The sequence below is a fragment of the Malus sylvestris genome, chromosome 14 (assembly GCF_916048215.2).
Source record: "Malus sylvestris chromosome 14, drMalSylv7.2, whole genome shotgun sequence".
NCBI classification, from domain to species: domain Eukaryota; kingdom Viridiplantae; phylum Streptophyta; class Magnoliopsida; order Rosales; family Rosaceae; genus Malus; species Malus sylvestris.
The window spans coordinates 3,439,964-3,462,260 of record NC_062273.1 but is presented as its reverse complement, the minus strand read 5'-3'; the positions used below and the strand labels follow the sequence as shown (position 1 = coordinate 3,462,260).

At 34.2% G+C, this 22,297-nt stretch overlaps 1 protein-coding gene across 1 annotated transcript; it reads right to left on the bottom strand.

Annotated features, from left to right (window-relative positions):
- Window positions 1-15,327: 15,327 nt before the first annotated feature.
- Window positions 15,328-19,214, bottom strand: LOC126598335 (protein SMAX1-LIKE 3-like). Its single transcript, XM_050264691.1, has 3 exons — window positions 17,539-19,214; window positions 16,880-17,129; window positions 15,328-16,720 (listed from the first exon to the last, which is right to left on the bottom strand). The coding sequence occupies exons 1-3, from the start codon at window positions 18,762-18,764 to the stop codon at window positions 15,551-15,553; spliced, it is 2,646 nt and encodes an 881-aa protein (XP_050120648.1). The 5' UTR covers window positions 18,765-19,214; the 3' UTR covers window positions 15,328-15,550.
- Between the last annotated feature and the right edge of the window lie 3,083 nt (window positions 19,215-22,297).

Genomic DNA, 22,297 nt, shown 5'->3' with positions numbered 1-22,297 from the left:
AACCACTTTTGGTAAAAATGTTTTTAAAACCAATCCTCGGTAAAAATTCAAGTATATCCTGGAAAAGTACTTTAATTTCTTCATGCAAGAAGCTACATATCTGGCACTTCTTCCAAAAAACATTTAAATTGCTTTTGAAACCCAAATCAATTTCACCAGAAATGTTTTAGTGATTTTAAAAGCATTTTCAAAAGAGTTCATCAAATAGTCATGTCCATGATTAGGCATTAATTAAAGGGAACTTTAACGAAAAGCACCCGGTACTGTTTACTTTAACGAAAAACTACATTTTTACACTAAAAAGTCAATCCTGGTACTATTCACTTTACCCTTTATTTTGTCCTTATCATTAAAACTCAAAGTTTTCAAACCTTTTTCATTAGTTTTCCTTTAATTAAATTGACATGAGCTACATTTGGGCTGGGTGAAGCAGGTTGAACCAGACAACGAAGCGCAACCTGATTTTCAATGCCAGGATGAATTTATGGGCCAGTGGCAAGTGGGATGACTCCAAGAAAACAACCACCCCATTTTCCTTGGTTCTTCATTATAACGCTCTCTTGTACTAAGTATTTTGGAAGCAATGACTCAACACAAGAATGAGATTTGTCTTATACTGATTAGTATTAATGATAGAGTTATTTGTCCGTGGCCTTGAAATTGTGCCATGGACCTTAGGTCCAATAACTTTTTATTAGGTACAATTGTGCATGCGTAGGTTAACGCGTAAGTTGTTGACTAATGTGAAACTTAGTACATTATTTTTTGTTAGGTACAATTGTGCATGCGTATGTTAACGTGTAACTTGTTGACTAATGTGAAACTCAGTATATTATGTTATCTTCTAATCGGTCATTTGAAAAAATTGAAACCATTCTCATTGGACGATCATGATACTTTCCAAAAATCTGAATTCTTGATCGATGGAAGAACAATATCATTTAAATTATTATTAATTTTACTTTTCAAAATCAGTGTGTGCTATACGTGCATTCAAACAATAGTACTCTTACAGAAGCATGCGTAGAGATGGAGTATGTGTATGAACTATAAGAAATGCTAAGGAGATTCTCTCAAAAGTGGTACTCTCTATGAACTCATTGACCCCTCATGTTTTTGGCACAAATTCCATGCCAATATTATAAAATATTGAATAAAAAACATGAGTTAACGGAGAACCTATGAAAAGTCTCACTTTGAAAGAATCTTCTAACATTTGTAAGAACTATATGCTTTTTGGAAAACGACCCAACAATCATCGAAAGCATCATCATTCATCGTCTCCAAAATCTAATCATCATGCACCCGCATTCTCTGGTTTATTCGCGTGTGCTTGGCCTTCACTTTTTGACCAAGTCTTCCATGAAAGATCATCACACCAAAAACAAAAATAAAACCAAACAAACAAAAAACCCTAGATAAAACTACAAAGCAATATGCATGGTCAATTGGTCATGGTACCATGGTGGGAGACTGGGAGTGGTAGCCCCCCTTCCTTTCTTCAGCATAACAGCAACAGAGCACATGAACGAAAGTACCCTTCTCCTTGGATCCCTCAATCTCATCACTTTCAAATGATAAAACCCTAAAAAAGCACAAAAGCACAAAGAGACTATGGGGTGAGTGATGATCAATACAATGACTACACATTGGTCTTGTCTGATCTAATATCTATATCTATGTATAGATTGATGGTCTTTTGGATCCGCGATTTCCCTTACTTTCATGCAAAAAATTTACTCATACGGGAAAGAAAAAGAGGAGGGAGGGAATTAGGAATTGGAATAGAGGACAGTGACCTTATGGAAAAGAGGCCATCTGATTCTGATAGCTTCCCCCTTTTCTTAAAGTCTGCGAAAGCCCTCTCTACCTCTCAAGTTGTGTGTGGAAATTTTGTCTCCATGTTTAGCCCCTTTGTCTTTTCTAGATGCCAACAACGGTCTTTCTCTTTTTGTGGCCTCAAATTACAGTTTTAGAGGGCCCTTTGTAATGGTGTCACTTGTACCTCGTCTTTGGTTTGCTTGTTTTTTTTTTCAGAATCAAAACCCTACTTGGTCGATATTCGGTGCAAGGAAATATAACATTAATTTTGTTGGCTCGGCTTTTTGTGTTAATTATTAATTTCAGATTTGAACTGAAAATTCATGTACAAGATGGAAACTGAGTAAGCGAGCATCACTAAATTCTTTTACAAATTATGTACTTTTGTGTTGAATTAATGTTGACTTGTCAATTAAATTGGTTAACTAAAAATAAAGAAACAATAATAATAACAAGGGAGACCACTTTTTTTGTACCATATTTGAATACTACATTGGCTTGCAGAATAATAAGGTTGTGCTCAAGATTACAAACTTCGTTACGTGAATCATAGAGGAACCAGATTGATTAAGCCCTTTTCTTAACATTGATGTACAATTTGGATAATTAGCATTGTACTTTTATCAAAGTGTGGTGTGGTCTTTTCTCTTAACCGAATTTCTCCAATTTGAGGAAATTTATGGCACAGTTTTAGCTCTGCCCTCACTTGATTAATTAGCCGAATTTCAATAAATAAATAAAAAAGAAAATAATGCCATATGATGGACACAGTAGAAATATGTACATGCCATGATTAATAATTTGATTCCTTGAATATTGGCTGTATGTATTACTTACAACATCATGTACGTAGTATTTAAATTTGACACAAAAATGTTATTTCTTTAGCACTATTAGGTATTACTAAGAGAATAATGCAGATGAAACACATATATATTGAGAAAACTATATGATTAGAGCGTCCAAAAAGTTAGGTGGATGTATTGCTCAAGCTGTGCCCTATGGTGGTTCTATAAAAGGTTTCCTAAGTAAAGGAAAACCTATATTGGCTCTTAGACATGAAAACGAAATCGAGTAGGGTAAGAATAAGCTTTATTGGCCTAAAAAAAGCTAAGAAGGATGTGCCTTAATCAGTATGTCTCTTATCCTACGAGGCTTATAAACTGAAGTTTATTAGGCTGTCTCAGTAGGCCCTGTGCTGATGCAGCACTTTACAGTTTTGTGTTAGGTATGTGACGAATTTGAACAACAATCATCAACCATCAAATTTAGGTCTCACATTTTCTTTTTGAATTTAGTTTAAGGAAGATGATTGGAACTCAAGCAGAAGAGTACTCTGATTTTGATAACAATATATTGTAACCCTTCCCCTCAGTGTTCTCTTTCAATCTAATCCACCATTGTCAACCCATTCAATGTCTTCTTCTTTTTTAAGCAAACGATATTATCTATACTAAAGGGGAGGAAGTGGCTCAGCCTCACAATGAGCTTGTGATAATGTGTTCAAATTTGCCTTTAACGAGAATCGAACCTAAAACCTCTCACTTACAAGTGAAGATGAATATCACTAAATCGTAATACATTTTTAACTTAACATTTATACAACTTTATTGTTTTTTGCTTAATTTTAACAGCAGTACCATAATTTTGAAGAGCAAAAGGCCATTATGCATGCACCGTTTTCTCCTCTATCTTACCACTAAAAAAAAAGTGCATAATAACTTTTTTATAGTTAATAACTGTTTCCCGTTAATCTACAAGAGCTAAAGGGTCAAGCTTTTAAAGTTTAAACCCAGGCTTAATTAAGAAAAATAATTAAGTTTGGGCTCAGACAAACCTAATTTTTAATTCAACCCAAGAGAACCAATCATAAAGGTGTTTGGGCCGCCTACCCTCCTAACCTCACGTCGACTATCAGTCATTCACAAGCCATGCATGAAACATGCATTGCCACAAACTTCAGACTACTCAGAAAATGTAAATGATTTGTTTTCTATTTTAACTTGAAGTCTTGAAGCCTCATATAAGACCACACATATTTGAACTTAATTCATGCAGTCGTCTCAATCAAAGCGTGAGCTTTTTTACTCAGTGTCACAGTTTTATAGTTTTCTCTCTTTCTCAGTAAAGCATGAACATTTTCTCTGTTGCACTAAGGTGTCATTGGCAGCTTTATGTTGATTTTACTTGTGCAAGTTACATAATTTTACCAAAGGTGGTAGCCACAGTAACATATGTAAGCCCGATGTTGTATAAAAGTTATAAGCTTAATAAGAATTTTGGGTCCATTTCCGACAGGGTTAGGTTTTTGGTCGCTAATATGGTACCAAGGCCTCATTAATTTACAAGAAGTCTTGATTTTGATTACCATCCACTTCATTGTGAATGGATTCAAATCACTTAAACCCTAAATAAGTACCTGAATATATTCAAACCACGCACAATCAGACACAATCTAGCCATTTGAGAAAAGCTTTTCGTGTAGTTTTTGCAGTCAAATTATTCATATCAATGTGATCCTCAACTTGGCCTACTCCTTGTCCTTGGCATAGGGAATGGACCCAAAATGCGCTCCATGTGTTTTTCAGTAGCATGATACAAATATAATAAATAGTATCGATTTGGTCCCTTTTCATAGGCTCTAACAGTGGGAAAAAAGGTTGAACCATTTGTGCCGTACAAAAAGATGCACTGCGCAGACGTTCAAAGTTAGCACAGTAAGGAAGGGTTAAATGGCAGCCACAAGGAGTGAAAATGAGAACAACTTTGTTTTTCAAAAGGGACACCAACTTTCTGCTATAAATTAGGATTGTTTTATTTGTTTACTAAAGATACTACTATCAGAAAAATATGATTAATAAGATTTATTAATTAAAGAAGAATATGAACAACACTTATATGTCGTTATAAGAAAACTCGAAACTTGATAGCATACGTTATCCAAACGAAGAAGTATTACAACAGTGAATATATGTTATAACGACAAACTTATAAATATATCAACAACAAGATAAATGAGTAAAGTTGAAGAAAACTAATAAACTTAGAGATTGAGGCTTGCACGAATGCAATGTCTTAAAAACAGAATTTTGTCTCTACTCTTATGTTGTAATTTGGAAGACATCTGTTTCCCAAGATTCAACCATCTATAATATGAATGTCACGCCCCGATTTCAAGATACACCCGGAATAGACATATGGGAGCAAAAAATTGCAGTACAATAATAAATAAAGTCAAATGGGACTCATACATAATAATAATATACACCAGATAGCGGAAACGAAATTGCAATAAAGAAATACAACCCTTGAAATCCTCTTTCTCTAACCACTACCTGTACTCTACAAGAAATAGCCCTACACCTTGGGAATGGTGCACCGGGCAAAGCAAAAACCTGAATAAGTTATGAAGCTCGCGATCGTGTGAGTGATAGTAATACGACATATGTGATTTAGAAGTCATTCGATCTCAGTTGAAAAAAAAAAAAAACATCACTTCGCAATCTTTTGTATATAAGAAAAAACCTTATTCACATATCTTGATTGAATCCACATAGGCATTCAACCCACTTTTCATACATATACTAAACTAACAGGACATTTCATGAAGTTCCATAATCCAGACCTACTCAAAGGAATCAGATAACAGAAACAATTACAAGAATAACAGAAACAATTACAAGATTCCAGACATACTCATGGAACTAGAAAAAAAAACATATACATACTGAATTCCAGACATACTCATGGCAAATCCAAGTAAAGCTTTTGTCCCAGACATGCTCATAGTTACACAAAGAATTCTAGGCCTAGACATATTCATGGAAAACCTAGAATGAAGGTATTCACATGGGTTTTAGAATTCATGAAATTAGAACGAAAGATAGAAATCTAGGGTTCCAAACATACTCATGGAACCAGAAAGAAAGTATACAATGCTAACAGTTCTCTACAAGCCCTCTTAGTTCGCTATCATTCAAACATACGCATATATATCATTTCACAAAGCATATCGATGGCGGGGTAATAACACATTTATACTTTCATGTCATGTCTACAAACATATCAATATGAGGATTTTCATAGGCAAAATACTTATCATATAATATTAGAGTCAACGTTCCTGGAGTCTAAACTACTATCAACTAGCATGAAGATCGAAGCACTCAAATACGATCAACGTCTAAGAAAAAAACACAAGTCTTCACTCAAAATTCTATATACAAATGATACACCAAAATAATTCAGGACACGTTGACTAAAAGGTCAATCGTTGTTAATATGCCACGTTAGGGTCAACAACTCTAGATTCTCAAATTCGGAAGATCTGAATGTCAGATTTCTGTTCCACAAGTTCTTAAACGTTTGACAATCAATAAATAGCATGTTGACACAATTGCAAGACGATCCAACAGTCAAATTATCATCAATTACGAAAATTAAGCAATTGTACAATTATCTCAAAAATTGAATAATCGAATCATGGTATCGAGTTTCAACAAATGGACCTTGGATATGTGCTCAGGGCATTGGGAACATCTTTCTGCCCAAAATCCATGTTACTGAGTTTTCCCACGTGCCGATGCGCGCTGGGGTTTTCGGTGAACAGAAACCTAGTTTTCCGACTACTCCAAATTCCACCAAAGTCTACATTTATGTAGAACTCAATACGAGGAACAAGTTTTATACATACCACGAAGTCCAAAAGTGGATGAAAGATGACTAATTTTGCTAGTAAAGGTTGTGGGTGTCGTAAACTTCACGGCATTGATTTGTAGCCTACGGTGGTCCAACGAGGTCCGTGAACTACAAATTCTAGGTGGTGGCATCAGTCGCCGCTTAACAAATTCGCCGAAAAATGAATAAGACCGCTAGAGAAGTTGCGGCCTCGCACCAATGACCATGTCCTTTTATAAACATCAAAGTATCTAGTGGAAATATATACTCAATAAGCATCACTTTCAATGTCTCCTGTTTCTTACTCTTAAGACCCCCACACTTTTAGGGTCTCCTTATTTCCTCTAAATAGAGCTTGAACAACCACACCCCCCCCCCCCCCCCACCCCCAACCCCAATCTCGTCGTCGTTTTCATTCTATAAATCCATGTTACTGAGTTTTCCCATGCGCCGCAGCGCAGTGGGGTTTTTGGCAAACAGAAACCTAGTTTCCGACTAATCCAAATTCCACCAAGTTTACAGACATGTAGAACTCAACATGAGGAACAAGTTTTATACATGCCACGAAGTCCAAAAGTGGACGAAGGACAACTAATTTTTCCAGTAAAGGTTGTGGGTGTCGTAAACTTCACGGTGTTGATTCGCAGCCTATGATGGTCCAAGAAGGTCGGTGGGCTACAAATTCTATGTGGTGGCGTTAGTCGCCGCTTAGCAGATTCGCCGAAAATTGAATAAGAACGCCGAAACCCTAAAGAAGTCGCGGCCTCGCACCAACGACCATGTCCTTTTATAAACATCAAAGCGTCTAGTGGAAATATATACTCATTAAGCATCTGTCTCCTGTTTCTTACTCTTAAGACCCCACACTTTTAGTGTCACCTTATTTCCTCTAAAATAGAGCTTGAACAACCACACCCCACCCCCAACCCCAACCCGTCAGGACACCCAACCCGCCGCGCCAATCCAGTCGTCGTTTTCATTCTATAAATATATACATCAGAAACCCTCAACTTCATATAAGGTTTTCGGATTCTATGCAAAATACATATTACTCACGTGATTCTAGAACAAAGTCTGAATCAACCCTAAACGGTCATAATCTATTTTGCTTATATTAGCAAAACTGATGCATATCTCCGAGGAGACAAACCACTATCACGGTTTCACACTAAAACCGTTTATTTCTTCTGCATTCTCACGCACTTAGTGCAATGACATCCCCATATACAATTTTAACAACAACCAAAAAAAAAGATACATCCCCATATACAATCATATTTTCTGATATTGCTCTAAGAACTACTTTATCTCGCTACCTGCTTTTAAGGGAGAAATTAGATTCCAAATAGAAAACTCATTAATTAAATAATTCAGTGTTTTCTGACAGGGATATCATGTATACGATCTAAAAAAGTGAATGATTGCAAGCTTAATTAACAACACATAGGGCAAATTAGTTCCATATACAAATATATGCTCCATTATTTCATTCTTTTTTTTTTGGACAAATGATAGAGTTAATGAATTAAATTGTTAGTTGTTAGGTGTAAGGAAGATCAGTGAAGACCGAACCTGCACCAATGTACATAAACATAATTGTTTTTCACCACTGCGGTAAAGCGCCATCTACTAAATATATGCTCCAGTCAATAGATGATAATTAAATGGGTCAACACATTATCTAAACTTAATTAATTATATATTCAGCCCTTTTTTAGATGAAATGAAAATTTATTAAGAACAATATACACATGTTAGGTATGCCAAATGTAACCAAGATATCACAGACATCCAAAGAAACACCACAATTTTACAATTACAAACTCAACTAGAATAAAATATAATTCCTAGCTAAGAAGGACCCACATCTAATCAACATGAAAGAAAACAATTACGAGGACCAAATGTAGAACTACTTTAAATGCACCACGAGTAAAAAATCGCACCACCCTCTAATGGTTTTGCAATTGTGAGTAAAAATAAACAATGATGAGTCACATCCAACAAATATTAAGCTTCCTCCATAAGAAGTATAAAAACATCATCTCAATTATGAACAACAATCACCTCTAGACATTAGAAAGGTTCTTTTTAACAGAGCGAGAGAGAGCAACTACAACTAATGAATACTCACTAAAGCGAAAAACAACCACAACTAAAAGAGGAAGATGGTTAGAAGATAGAGGAACCAAGAGGGATTGACCAACCCCAAGCCAAAAACAGAGGTCGGCAACTTGGAATTTTTTTTCTTAGTTTCTCTCTAGCGGTTTGGGTTTGAGAATTTTGTACGGTAGCAATTAACACCCATTATTTCCAGCTCTCATAACTTTATTTTTGATCGTGGCCAACAAAGTTAATTCATTTAGTTTTGTAATGAACTGTTCTGTAATTTACATCATATAAGAGAGTTGCGAAAACAGTGGCTTAAGGATTTAACGTATATATGGGTTATATAGCTTCAGTGCTTCATTCATGTTAATTAAAGAAGTAAATATATGCATTAATACCAAAAGAAAACTGTATGTATTAGCACCAAAATGGAAATTAAATGCGGTGGCATAAAAGTTGGAAAAAGAAGACAAATGGGAAATGGGAAACTCGTAAAAGGAAAATTGGACAAAAAAAAAAAAAAAAAAAAAAGCAAAGGCAGTCTAAGATGGAGGCTTCTTCCTTTCAAGTATGGAACAAACCCTAATCTTTTCAAAAGCCATAAGCGACAAATTCCATACTTATGCTTAAGGGTTTTAATTTAAAGTTGTGAAGATAATGATCTTTTCGTGATTCCAAAGTAGCAAAACATCTTTGAAGTTAAAAGAGGAGATGCTTATCGATATTTTTTTAATCCTTTTTTTAAAACTTTTTTTTTTTACTTAATATATATTGAACCTCCCAGCACAACTTTCTGCTTTCCAAAGATGAGAATGTTGGGGTTACGAAAATCAAAGAAAGAAAAGTTATTCTTTTACAAAAAACGAATCACAAAGCATGAAAAGTAGTGCTCTTTTGATTTCTCAGGGATGAATTTTACTTTAAATTTCTCTTTCAAAGAAGAAAAAGTTGCTTCTCCTTTGCACAACCCTTACGTTATGAATCATTCCTTAATCTAATATGTGCGTTCCCAACATTCCTGTTTCGTATATTATAACTATATATATCATGTGCTCTATCTTCACTTCAATTCGAAATTTGTTATTTTTCGTTGTTTAGATCAATTGTAATTATCTTATAATTTGTAAAAATTAAAAAAATTAAAAATTAAAAAAAAAAAAATCTATATATCTTAGTGCAACTTGCTTTTTTAATTTATGTTTTAATTTAGTTTGGTTGCAACTCAATCACAACAGGAAAGTAGAAGGAAGGAATTAGCCTTTGCCTGATTAACGACAAACCACTTATCTGTGGGTATGAAAGACATATTCAACGATTTAGCGCCATGAAATTTACTGTGGTGACTAATATTGTTAGCATTTTCCATAGTGATCTTAATATCTTGTGAATGTATTTTATTCACGGATGAAATCATATATTCTTATGACCATCTGTTCTTGTATATTCATGTGAGCAATTTATCTAAAAATGTGTCGTACCAGAGGTGATCTTGAAAGGTTGAATTCTTCCTTGTGACTGAAATATATCGTTATTTTTGTTACCCAAAAAAAAAAAATCGTTATTTCATTCCATATTTCGTGATATCACATATTGTAAATTACGACTCCAATATTACATGTCTTTATAAGTTGGGAACTGTTATTTGCGTTCTATTTTGCACTTCTCACAAGTGTACTTTTATTTCCAAATATAGAAAGTTGAAGTGCAAATTGAGAATTGTGGAGTGTCAATAACAATTTTATATAAGTTGTATATTGTTCTCATAAACCAATTTTAGAGATGTAATTTTTTTACACAAATTATAGATTATCTACATTAAACTATGGGGAGAGGATGTGAAGGTAGACTGTTTGATTTCCTCAATGTAGCAAAAATAAATAATGAATACAAAACCTTTTGTGTTAGAAGTAAAATATAAGAAATACTGAGAACAAGAGAGAATGGGAGGAGAAATCAAAATTTTCTTTCCTTCTCAGTACAGTGCCTATTTATAGACTTGGGTTTACGTAGAAAGGTTACGGTTTACATAGAAATGTTCTAACTAATTACATATCACATATTGACCAGAAATGAACAACTAAATAATATTTAAAAGATTTTGTGATTTATAGGATGTTTAGCTTTAAAAAAAGAAAAAAAGAAGAAGAAAGATAATACTTGTTTTTTCGTTTACGGGGGAACTTACTTGTCCCCCCACTTATGATTAACGTGTCTTCACCATACGAACTTTATAATCGGAACTGTTCATACTCTGTATCATCGTCTAAAGATCATATTTGCAAAAACTCATTTAATTTGGAGATTGTTTAGTCATCCATGCATGTCAACCAATCGACGATTTTGGTAACAAAGTAACATCCTCATGATGAAGCTCCCATTTGTTTGATGAACATGAATGACTAAATAGTCTCCAAATTGAATAATTTTTGCAGATATGATATTTATTTGATTATAAAGAGTGTGACAACATTAGTTATAAATGTGAGAGGAAAAAGAAAATAGAAAACTTCATTTTAATCCTTGGCAAAGATGACTTTTTGATTAAACCATGAGTAAGATCAAAATCTAATTTTAGTCCCTTGATACATTAATAGCCTCATTTATTAATTATATTTTGATTTTTAATTATTTATCTTTTTCTTTCTAATTTTTAATGTATTAATTTTATTTCATTATAATTTTTAGTTTCATTTCATTCATCGTAATATATTTTGTTGTGAACATTTAGATAAACTAATTTTTGTTATACAATATATTTCGATGTACTTTATCTTCTTCATTTAGGTATATTAAATTCATTATAATACATTTCGGTGCATACATTTAGGTACACACATTTCGGTACATGCATTTCGATACAAACATTTAGGTACATTAATTCAATATAATACATTTTCGGTACTAACATTTCGGTGCATACATTTCGGTACACACATTTAGGTACATTAATTTAATATTAATACATTTCGGTGCATATATTTAGGTACATACATTTCGGTACTAACATTTAGGTACATTAATTGAGTCTTTCAAATTTGAAGAATGTTAAATAAAATTAATAAATTAAAAAACTCTTTTTTGGTCAAAAAATAAATTAAAATTTGTGTATTAATAAATTTAAATATTTAATGGGAGACATTAAATAAAATGCACATTAATTATTTTGAATTAAGGACACATTAGGGACTAAAATCAATATTTAATCTAACACCAGGTTTTTTTTTAATTTTAATCTTCTTGAAGGATTAAAGTTCAAAAACCCCAAAAGAAAATCATCTCCCAAATGCGGGCAAAGCATGTAAACTATTGTGTACGGTGAAGGAGGAACAAAGTCATCCGAATAGAGATAGAATACTAGAAGAAACACTTTGCAATCAAAGTGTTAGCCAACCCCCTAAATGAAAAAACAACACCAATAATAATCGCTTGTTACTGCCACAAATAAATAAAATTGTATAATGACTAATAGCTTGACAACCCACCAAGAAACCGACAATGCTAATTCCTGAAAGCTCCCCATAAGTAACTAGTATTTCCTTTAGATAAACTATCAGTGTTAAGCTTAAGCCAAGCCAAGGCATATCAAATCACATGACTAATTAATATGAAGGACTTTTCAAGGGATATGCACCCAAATAAGATATTATACGAACATCCATACTTTTAGAGTATGCAGGACTAAACTTACCAACATTAATGAATCTAGGTTACATAGACTTGCATTGACGATGTAAAAGAAATAGTCGGTTCTAAAAAATAAAATTAACTTTACAAGAGATATGTGGGATACCGAAATGAAAAATTATACGAATATCCATACCTTAAGTGTATTTAGGGCTAAACCCACCAACATTACGCATCTAGATTAAGTATACATATTAACAACGATGTAATGAAATTAGCCGGTTCTATAAAATAAACCTATAGTACACGCTTTCCAAATAGCATATATGGTAAGAAGGCCCGCAAAAATCTAATGATTGTGTAGCATGAAGAGAAAGGAAAATGATTTGGCGAGAATCCTTTTACGAAGAGAAAAAGGCTTATGTATAAATGTGTATGTTTTAAGGGAATTACTATTGATACTCCAAAAATCTCAATTAACACTCCAAATTTTATAATTAGAAAGAAAAATACACTTGTGAGGAATGTAGAATGAGTTTTTTGAAGTGCTAATATCAATTCCCTATTTTAATTGTTAGCAAATCAAAGAAACAGAAGAAGAAGAAAAACTAAATGAAAAAAACTATTTCTTATTCCATTTACAAAATGAAAAAAAAAAAGAAGCAAATTACAAATTGCTATATCGACTACATATGGAAATTGTTATATCTTGCTGTGACAACTTTTCTTACTGAGTCACAAGAGGTGCGCATTTATCAAGACATAGTTATAAGGAAAATAACAAAACAATAAAAGGAGGAAAATAACAAAGCAATAAAAGGTGGAAAATAACGTTGAACCCTAATTAAAAACAGGAAAGGAATCCTACTTGGTATCATACTAGAAAATCCAAAGACGAAAATTGATGATAGTTGTCCAGATTACAACAAGATTGAAAGCATTCTGATGAAAGTTTTTTAAGTTCTAAAAGCACTTAAAAAACACATTTTGGAAGAAGCACTAGTTATGTACTTCTTACAAGAAGCACTTCAAGTGCTTTTATAAGATTCATTTGTTTTTTACTAAGGATTGGTTCCAAAAACAATTTAATTAAAAACACTTTTAATCATTCTAAAATCATTTCCAAACAAAGCCTACACCTCTTAAAGAATTAAATTTTGAATTACAAGAGGTAAATTCATAAAGGCCTGATTTAAAACAAATAAGAAAGTAATCTTGAATCATAGTTAAAATCAGAAATGAATCGTAATTCTTATCCTACTAGGAAACCCTAAGACGTAAAGTAATAAAAACTCTGTTTGTAAACATTCACCCACATTTTAATCCCTCAACTTTCCTTGAACAAAGGTGGAATAATCACTGTTGTACTGAAACAATTTTTTTTTAAAGAAAAAAAAAAAAGAAAGGAAAGGGTGGCAACAGTTGGCAGCATATTGATACCTGCATATAGATGGAGTAAATTTGCCATTTACCAAATTAAATTGCTTTGCTAGTGACTATCACAAAAGACCACGTAGAATAAAGGCCAAAGCATGTTTGGCATCATGAAATGCTTTATCGATTGTTCATTTTCTATATCTCAGATAGAGAGCTGGTAGATTCTCTAGACTTGATATATACTTCTCATCATCATGATGAAAATGTTAATGCTTGGTTTGAGCAACCTACCCATGTACTTTTCGTGGGTCATGTTTCATCAATATAAAATGATCAGTTCATTTGCATATATATATATATATATATATGTGTGTGTGTGTGAAAGTAAATTTTTGGATGTACGAATTTTTTTTTTTTTAATCTAGCCGATCTGGAATTATAGTTAGAGCAAACGAAACCTAGACATGGAAATGGAGAACAAAATACTATTATGGTTTAATAGCATTGTTTTCTATTTGTAACCCAACACCTAACTCCCAGTATCGTTATCAATATATATATATATATATATATATAACTTCACAAAGTAACTAGTTTTTCATCTAATTACATTTCTTTGCTTAATGTGTGTGTGTGTGTGTGTGTGTAACTTCACAAAGTAACTAGTTTTTCATCTAATTACATTTCTTTGCTTAATGTGCATGACCGACACAAATGCTATTTTTTTACCCAACATGTGTGTGAGTGTGACAGTAATACACACAAACTTTTTTACGTGTACATATTCTTTTTTGTCCACAAGCTCACCACCATGGTTGAAATGGCACAAACGGCGTAGGCAATATCTAACGACTGACCGTTGGCGCCATGGTGGCTTTCTTTGACCAAGAGGAGGCTTAAGCAAGGAGCTCCTCTGACCGCAGAGACGCCAATGAAGCCTTTGTGAGAAGCTACAGAAGGAAGAACACCTTTCTGCCAAGCAATGAGGGATGATTGATGACAGGGAGAAGGGATGTTTTTGTTTAAGATTTTATCTTTCATTTCTTCTTCTCAAGAAAAATAAAGAGGGGCCGGTGGTACAGTTGTTATTCCCAATTAATATTATCACGAGAATTACTTCTGAAAAGAAATAGCTCATGTGCTTCTCCTCAAAACAAATTTTGGTGAATTATATAGAATGAGCTTTCTTCTCGAAGGATATTATGCCTTTTCAAACCACTCTCAAACGGACTCTTAGATTGATAGTTGATATCATACTATTAATTTATTCCAAGACTATTTGACAAGAATTGGGAATCCCAACTTATATCAAATCCAACTGTCCATCACACAAGTGGTCGTCTTATTCTCAAACATTGTTTCCATAATTGTCAAATATTTCGGCAACGGGAATAACTAGGTATCATAAACACGGTGCGTACAAATTGTGATAGAGCCAAATCTGGAACATTCAACACTCTTTCTTCTCAACTTGTTTAGTGCATATTGCTGACTACTTGGCAGAGATTCCATGCATGAACAAAGAGTAAAAATTTAAGGAATGTGGTCCATTATTCTGATAGGACATTGAATTTCAACTCATGGTTTGAAGTTCGAAACTTTCTTTTTTTCCTAAATTATTGTAATAGTTTTGAACCATTCTCCTTTTCCTTAATAATAATAATAATTAAAAAAAAAGTAAAAATTTAAGGAGAAGTACCTTCACAAAAAATAAATAAATAAACAAAAACGAAGAAAATTATGAAAATTAAACCGACAACCAATCTGTTACAGGAAAATCACGGATCATAATGTACATGTAGTATACATAAAAGGAAATCTTTTTAATCCCCAACCCTAAGAATCTAAAAACATACTAAAGAAAGAAAGTTTCAAAAGAAGCAAAAAAACACTTCAAAAGAAAAACCACCTATCAATCTTTTGTTTTTCCTTCATTTCATTCTCACAACTCTTGAATTTTGAAAACAATGCGTCTATCGACAGATTCAAGAAGACCAATGTCATCAATCGATTGACATTCGGAACTATCATCGTCATCAAATGAAATGTTCAAATCCAGAGACACACAAGGGCTTGTTTCCTCTAAAGCAGCAATATACCTATTATCTTCATCATGAGGCCCTTCTGATAATTTTTGCTTGATAGGAGGAGAGCAAGCTCTCGATCTCGAAGTGAAGTTTTCGCAGCTCAAAATAATGATAGCATCTCCAAGACCTACTTCTTCGCCACTCGAATTGGTTATCCGTCCTCGTTCAATTGCTCTCTTAAACCCCATTTGAGAGCAATAGTCCGCTTGCTCCACATCTTCGACTAAAAACACCCTATGGGGATTAGACGACACTGCCTCCGCGAATCTTTCGACATAACAGAAACTTTGCTCGTCTCTCGATCTCTTGTTCCTGCAGTTCTCAGTCGAATCAGCTCGAGTCGATGAGAAACTGCTTAGTGCAATGGAAGTGAGGTTGGTTTGGGAACCGAAAACAAGCCTAGCCAACTCCTTTGCAACTTTTAACTTAGCTTCCATATCAACCCCCTGAAAGAACAACCATGTTTCCTGTTTAGTGCCATCATTGTAACTTCCCATCTTATTCCCTTTTCTTCTCACCATGCCTGACCTACATTTCAAGATTGTGCTTGAAATTTCGGGAATTATACCCTTCTGCCATGGGACTTTGCTCTCCAATGCAGTGCATAGGATTTTGAGGTTTTCAGCATTGAGTTCCTTGAACCTCTGGATATAATCATCAGTTTCCATGACAATATCACTAGATGAGGCTGAAGTAGGGGTAGAATTGGGATTTGATGAAAGTGGTTGTTTTGGACTAGTATTGTTCTCTGGAATGTACATTCTCAAACTGGGCTGATCATCAACAGCCTTGTTGCAATTAGATCCAGATATCCAGAAATGTTGGTGCCTCCATGACTGATGCTGGTGGTGCAAATTAGGGTTTTGTTGTTGTTGCTCATATGAAAAGTTGGAAGTAGAGGATGAGGGTGAGAGAGAAGAGATTAATGTGAGGGTTTTCTCCGAGGAATTATTGGAAAGTTGTTGGTGCATTGAACCGCAAGTGGAGTTCCACTTTTTGCAAAGGTCTGAAATTGTAACAGAGTTCTGTGTACAAAAAAAAGAAAACGAAATAATTGCAAAGAAAAAGTTAGTTTTGTAGTACTTCTATTAGTGCTAGATGGGCCATATAAAATATATAAATGTAGATATATAGGTAATAATTGTGAATAAGTTGAAGAGGTTGAGATATGTTATAATTAGAACCTCATCATTAGCACTGCTTAGTACTTTGTTCTCGTTTTTGTACTGTTGGAGCCATGCAGGAAGGTTTGAAGTGGTGGATTCACTGTTGCAAATGCTGCTGCTTTGTTGTACATTTCGAGCTTCGGCTTCAAACTTGGCGGAGCATTCTGAGCAACAAGTGAGCTGCTTCGGATCTCCACCTTCAAGCATTTGCTTGTTGCTTCCAGTTTCAGCGATCTTACTTGTAGACTGATCACTTTGTAAGTCATGGCTGTAAATACAAGTAACGTTGATGTTAATAAGAACAATAACCTCACTACGTTAGTATTCAAGGAGAATGGGTACTGCTAAAGACTGTAATTAACAAGAGATACAGTTAAAAGAGGAGTCTTAATAAATGTTGAAGTTCTCCTTGTTCACAATTCCCCATCCAATTAAAAAGGAAGATAAAAATAAAGGGCATGGTGACTTAGAGAATAGAGAGGTTCACTAATTTCAAAAAGGGAAATAGAAAAAAGAAACTTAGTCAATAGTTTGCACATTTCCCTCAAGATAAACGGATGTAAAGATTTAACACATGACATTTTCTAAAAGAGAGTTAGGGAGATGAAATGAAAGTATGCAAAAATTTTGCAAATTTTTAATTACCATTACTAATTAATTAGCTGCTTAATTTATACCTGTCAGTGACAAGACTCAAACGCAGGCTGCTTGACGGAATTGTAAGAGGGTGAATACCCCAAACAGTCTCCAGAGATGGATGGCCAGATTTACATCTCATGTAAGTTTGGAAGGTAGCCATCCCCACAATCCAAAGCCTCCCATTCGAATGATCTCCATTGTTAATGCCACAAAGCAAGTTCCCAAGCTCCATGATCATGTGTTCCACAGGACAATAATACCCCCTTCCCTGATCACTTGAACTACTAGCCCTATATTCGCTAGTCCACCTGAGATCTCCCACATACAAGATAACGCCTTTGGTCACACAACTTCTCACTAGGCTTTTGAGTTCTTCAAGCTTCTGCTCAACCTGTACTCTAGACATCTGTCTAAAAGAGGAGAGAGTGCTGGTTATGAATTTCACCTCTCTCAAAGCCTCAACAACATCTCCCCTCTCAACTTTGTCCATTACTCCTCTAACCACACCCTCAACACTAGCAAGACACTCTCCCACAACCACAATACTTTTCCTTCTTTTGTTCACTAAATTCTGTATAACACATGCCACATCCTCTTTCCTAACACTTGGATCTACAGGCAGCACTGGCTTTCCATCTTTGACTACTCTAATTTGACTACCAATTGAAGGAAACTGATGAGGGTTGACTATCAGGAGATTACTATTGCTTTCCTTGGACTTGCTACTCACAGAAGGTGTTTGGGAATTACATATTTCTAATGAGACAGCTTGTTCTACATTGCTTTTCACTTGGGTACTAGAAAACCCAGCTTCTCTCATGACTCTACTAACACTTGGATCATCTAAAATGGAAATTATGAGTTGCTCCAACTCTATTTTCACTGCTAGGAGGGGCTGCTGCTGGTTCTCAATTGAACCACGCCTTTGGTGAGCTTGAGCACGCTTGAAAGCCGCAACCAAGGCGTTGGAGATGGAAGGGTGTTGGGGGTGAGAGCTTAACATGGGGCTAGAATTGGAAGCTGGGAGGCGGTTGAGGGCAACATTGAAGCAAAGCTCAAGGGCTTTGCATTGGAGAGGGTGAGAGTGTGATTGAAGGCAAGCGGTTCGCAACAGGCCTGTTGAAGAAGAAAGCATGGTGCTTGCAACATGGAGAGGAGTTACTTGGGCATGGCCACGATGCCTTGCTAGGGTTACTGCTTGCTTTACTATGTTTGCAGCCTCTGTGGTTAGACCTTGTTGAAGTGTGCAACCTCCTGCTCTCATCTTCAACTCTTATGATCACCGATCACCTGCTTTAATAATAAGAAAAGAAAGGTTAAATTCGATGGTGAATCTGTAGATAGAGAACTTGTTGAGATATTAGGTTCTTGGGCTGGTGATCAGTTTAGTGGATAAAGAAAGAAGTGAGGTGGATTTTGAAAGAGACTAAGGAGTGTTGGAACTCAGTTATGTGCAGCTAGATCAGTTATATATGCAGTGCAGTGGTAATGAGATTTTGTTATCTAGCGATCTAGATTATCGTATTGAGAGAAAGAGAGTCAGGAGGATACACAAGAAGATCGAGAGAGAGATAGGAAAGAGAGAGTGAAGGCCAAGGGGGTGTGAAATTTATGGGAGAGTGGGGTGGTGCTTTTCTTGTAGGTGAGGTAAAAATTGGGGTCCAAAGTCGATTTGTAGTGGAAAGTGGAATGCATGTGCTAACAATTAAGCAGGACTCTAATGTTATGCACCAGTATCGAAGGCAACTCAGCTTTGCCATCTCTCTTTAATTCTATCACACATCAAATTTGATAAAATATATGGTATTCATTTCGAAGTGGGTCTCTCTCTTTTATGCGAAAGAATTTGTTAAATAATAAACATTAATGATAGGGTACTAAGCTAGAAATAAACACCCTTATCATTTATAAAACAAATCTTTGATAGGAAATGTTCTCTTGTCAAACATCTTTAAGTTGTATGTAAATTATAACTATTGATCAGATAGATTCTTACTTGAGTATTTATAATCCAGACTCAAAGCTTAATATTTACAATATGTAAGAATGTAAAGTGTTGTCCTATATCGAAAACGATGGAAAGTAAAAAGACGTTGATGTGCTTAAAAGAGTTGGGCTAGTTCTTATATTGTCAATTAGTTTTATGGTGGAGTTATTGCCTTCATAGTATTACAACAGATTGACCCATGTATAAAAGTCCAACAGCCACACGAACTTCATATATATCACCCAATATGTGTTGTTTATGTGTTTGGCTTGAGTATCAACACATGTGAGGGGTGTATGAGAATGTGGAGTGGTGTTCCACATCAACTGATCTACATCACTCAAATTGTGGTGTTCACGTGTTTGGCATGAGTATTGTCAGGTGTGAGGGAGTGTTTGAGGATATAAAATGTTGTCTCACATTAAAAAGTTAAAGTAATCTTGCAACCGCTTATAAAAAATTGAGTTAATTCCTATTTATTTTGCAAATTAATTTTAAGGAAAACTAATGAAAAGGGCTTCAAATCTTTACATTTTAATAAAAAACCACCCATTAACTTTATTTTAATAATAAGGAAAAAAGACTAATAAGAAAGAAAGAAAAACCTAACAAACCCAACTTGCGCTGGGCATGTACCCCCCCCCCCTCCCCTCCCCAACTTCAAACTGAAACACTCCACTTTTTCCTCCTATCTTTTTGTCCCATCGTCAGCTACATTTATGGTCCTTTTTTTCTTTTTTTTCTCTTTCTTTTCTTGCTTAGAATAAGAAAATTACTTTGAATTGAATTACATTCTCCTGTTTTATTTTTGTGGTGTTATTTTCCAATAGTAGTCATGATGACGAGAAACTTTTCAATGTGCCCAGAACACGGGGTTGTACATTTTATACAAGTTGTGAGATTTTTGTGTTAAAAATATTAACATAAAAAATATATTTTTCCACCACTTATATAATAACACGTGGTATACTATTTGTACTACAGACACAAGAAAAAATTTCTCCAAGATGACACCCAAGCTGAAGAAATTGGATGGAGAGCTACATTTATTATTGTAGGTATATGAAAAAAGTGAGGAAATTTTAATTTGGTAATTGAAAACAGCTTTTTAAATATAATTACTGAGAACATAATCTTCTCAAGTTTTTGATCTAAAGAGTCACTTCTGGGTTCATCGTTTTCGGCACAATAGGTGCTTTTACAAGACCAAAAGGGGTTTAAATTTCAAACCTTCTGAAACTGAACCAAGAATTAAACACTATTTATAAAATTTCACCAATAAGTAGACACTATTCATGAAACTAGACCAATAAGTAGACACTATTTATGAAACAGGACTAATAAGTAGACACTATTTATGAAAAGAAAACAAGAATTAGGCATTATTTCCAAAACTAAACCAATAGGTGGAAACTATTTATGAAACTGTACTATACACTATTTATGAAACTGGAGTAAGAACTAGATAATATTTATGAAACATGACCAATATCTAGGCACTATTTATGAAAGTGGACCAATAACTAGACACTATTTATGAAACCCAACCAAGAAAGAGATAATATTAATGAAAATGTACCATATATTATACATTATTTATGAAACTGGACCCAATAAATAGGCATTATTTATTAAACATGATCAAGAACTAGACACTATTTATGAAAGTGGACAAAAAACTAGGCACTATTTACGAAATTGGACCAATAAATAGTATAGTACCATTTAGTTTCATACATAGTGCAGTTTCATAAATAGTTTCAGTTTAAAATAGTGTTCAGTTTCATAAACAGTGTACAGGTCATGCGCGCGCATTAGAATTTTTTTTTATTTAAATTGTGTCATTTTCATTAAAAATTAAGTTTTTTGTCCTTTTTATTAAAATTTAAGGGTTTTTTTTTTATTCTTGTTCATTAAATAAAGTTATAGCATGGTTTTTTGTTAAAATAAACTTAGCCAAGCCCTTTTCATTAAAGTTCCCTTAATTTTATGCTGCAATTTCAAACTTCCTTCACAATATACATTTTATGCTGCAATTGAGTTTGAACTGCAGTGGCAAACTAATTAAAGAAAAGTGGTCTAAATTTACTTTGCTAGGTGCCTGCACTGCAGATGAGCAAATGATCAATCTCTAAAGACAGTCATATCCTTGTTTAACAAATATCATGCACTAATAACTAGCTGGTAATCATAACGTTAATATATAATTTCATTATATATTGGTGCCACAAGAGGATAAATAGTTCAGTAATAATCTTATTATCATGATATTTATTTAGGTATGATTAGGTCATAAGGTTTATATTAGAGAGACTATTTTCCTTGTTTTCTTTTTGAATACGAGGACTGAGAGAGCATATGATATGTATGGATCCGCCAAAACCGAGGACCTGAAAAGAGAATGGGGACTATGTGTCTCAAGGAATCGGGAACTGTGTACGATTTTCTTCCAGACTCAAAGACATGGAATAAAGCTTAAAGCGTCCCACCATTTTAGTTGTACATATTTTTATGGATATACAACAAAGCAAGCTATAGCTGATGAGCTTGACGCTTTAAATGCCATATGTTGCATCATGCATGGGGATTAATAACAACTCTCAGACATTCCTTCCTCTACCATTCTCCTTTATTACATAAAGTTCAGCTTTTGGACCCTCTTTAATTCGTTTTTTCATTTCAAAGCAAAAAACACATAACCACCATGTAAAGAAAAAAAGAAATCTTTAATTGACAAATTACAATGATAGCATTTTTGCATCTTAATATTGCCCAGTTTAATTTTCAATCACTCCCTTTATTGGTGAAAA

What these genes read in the sequence shown, in the direction of transcription:
- LOC126598335 (XM_050264691.1), bottom strand. Translation starts at nt 18,764, where the DNA reads ATGAGAGCAGGAGGTTGCACACTTCAACAAGGTCTAACCACAGAGGCT. An exon ending in TTGAGTCTTGTCACTGACAG is followed by an intron (nt 17,130 to 17,538) that starts GTATAAATTAAG and finishes TTGTATTTACAG; the next exon opens with CCATGACTTACAAAGTGATC. An exon ending in TAAGCAGTGCTAATGATGAG is followed by an intron (nt 16,721 to 16,879) that starts GTTCTAATTATA and finishes TTTTGTACACAG; the next exon opens with AACTCTGTTACAATTTCAGA.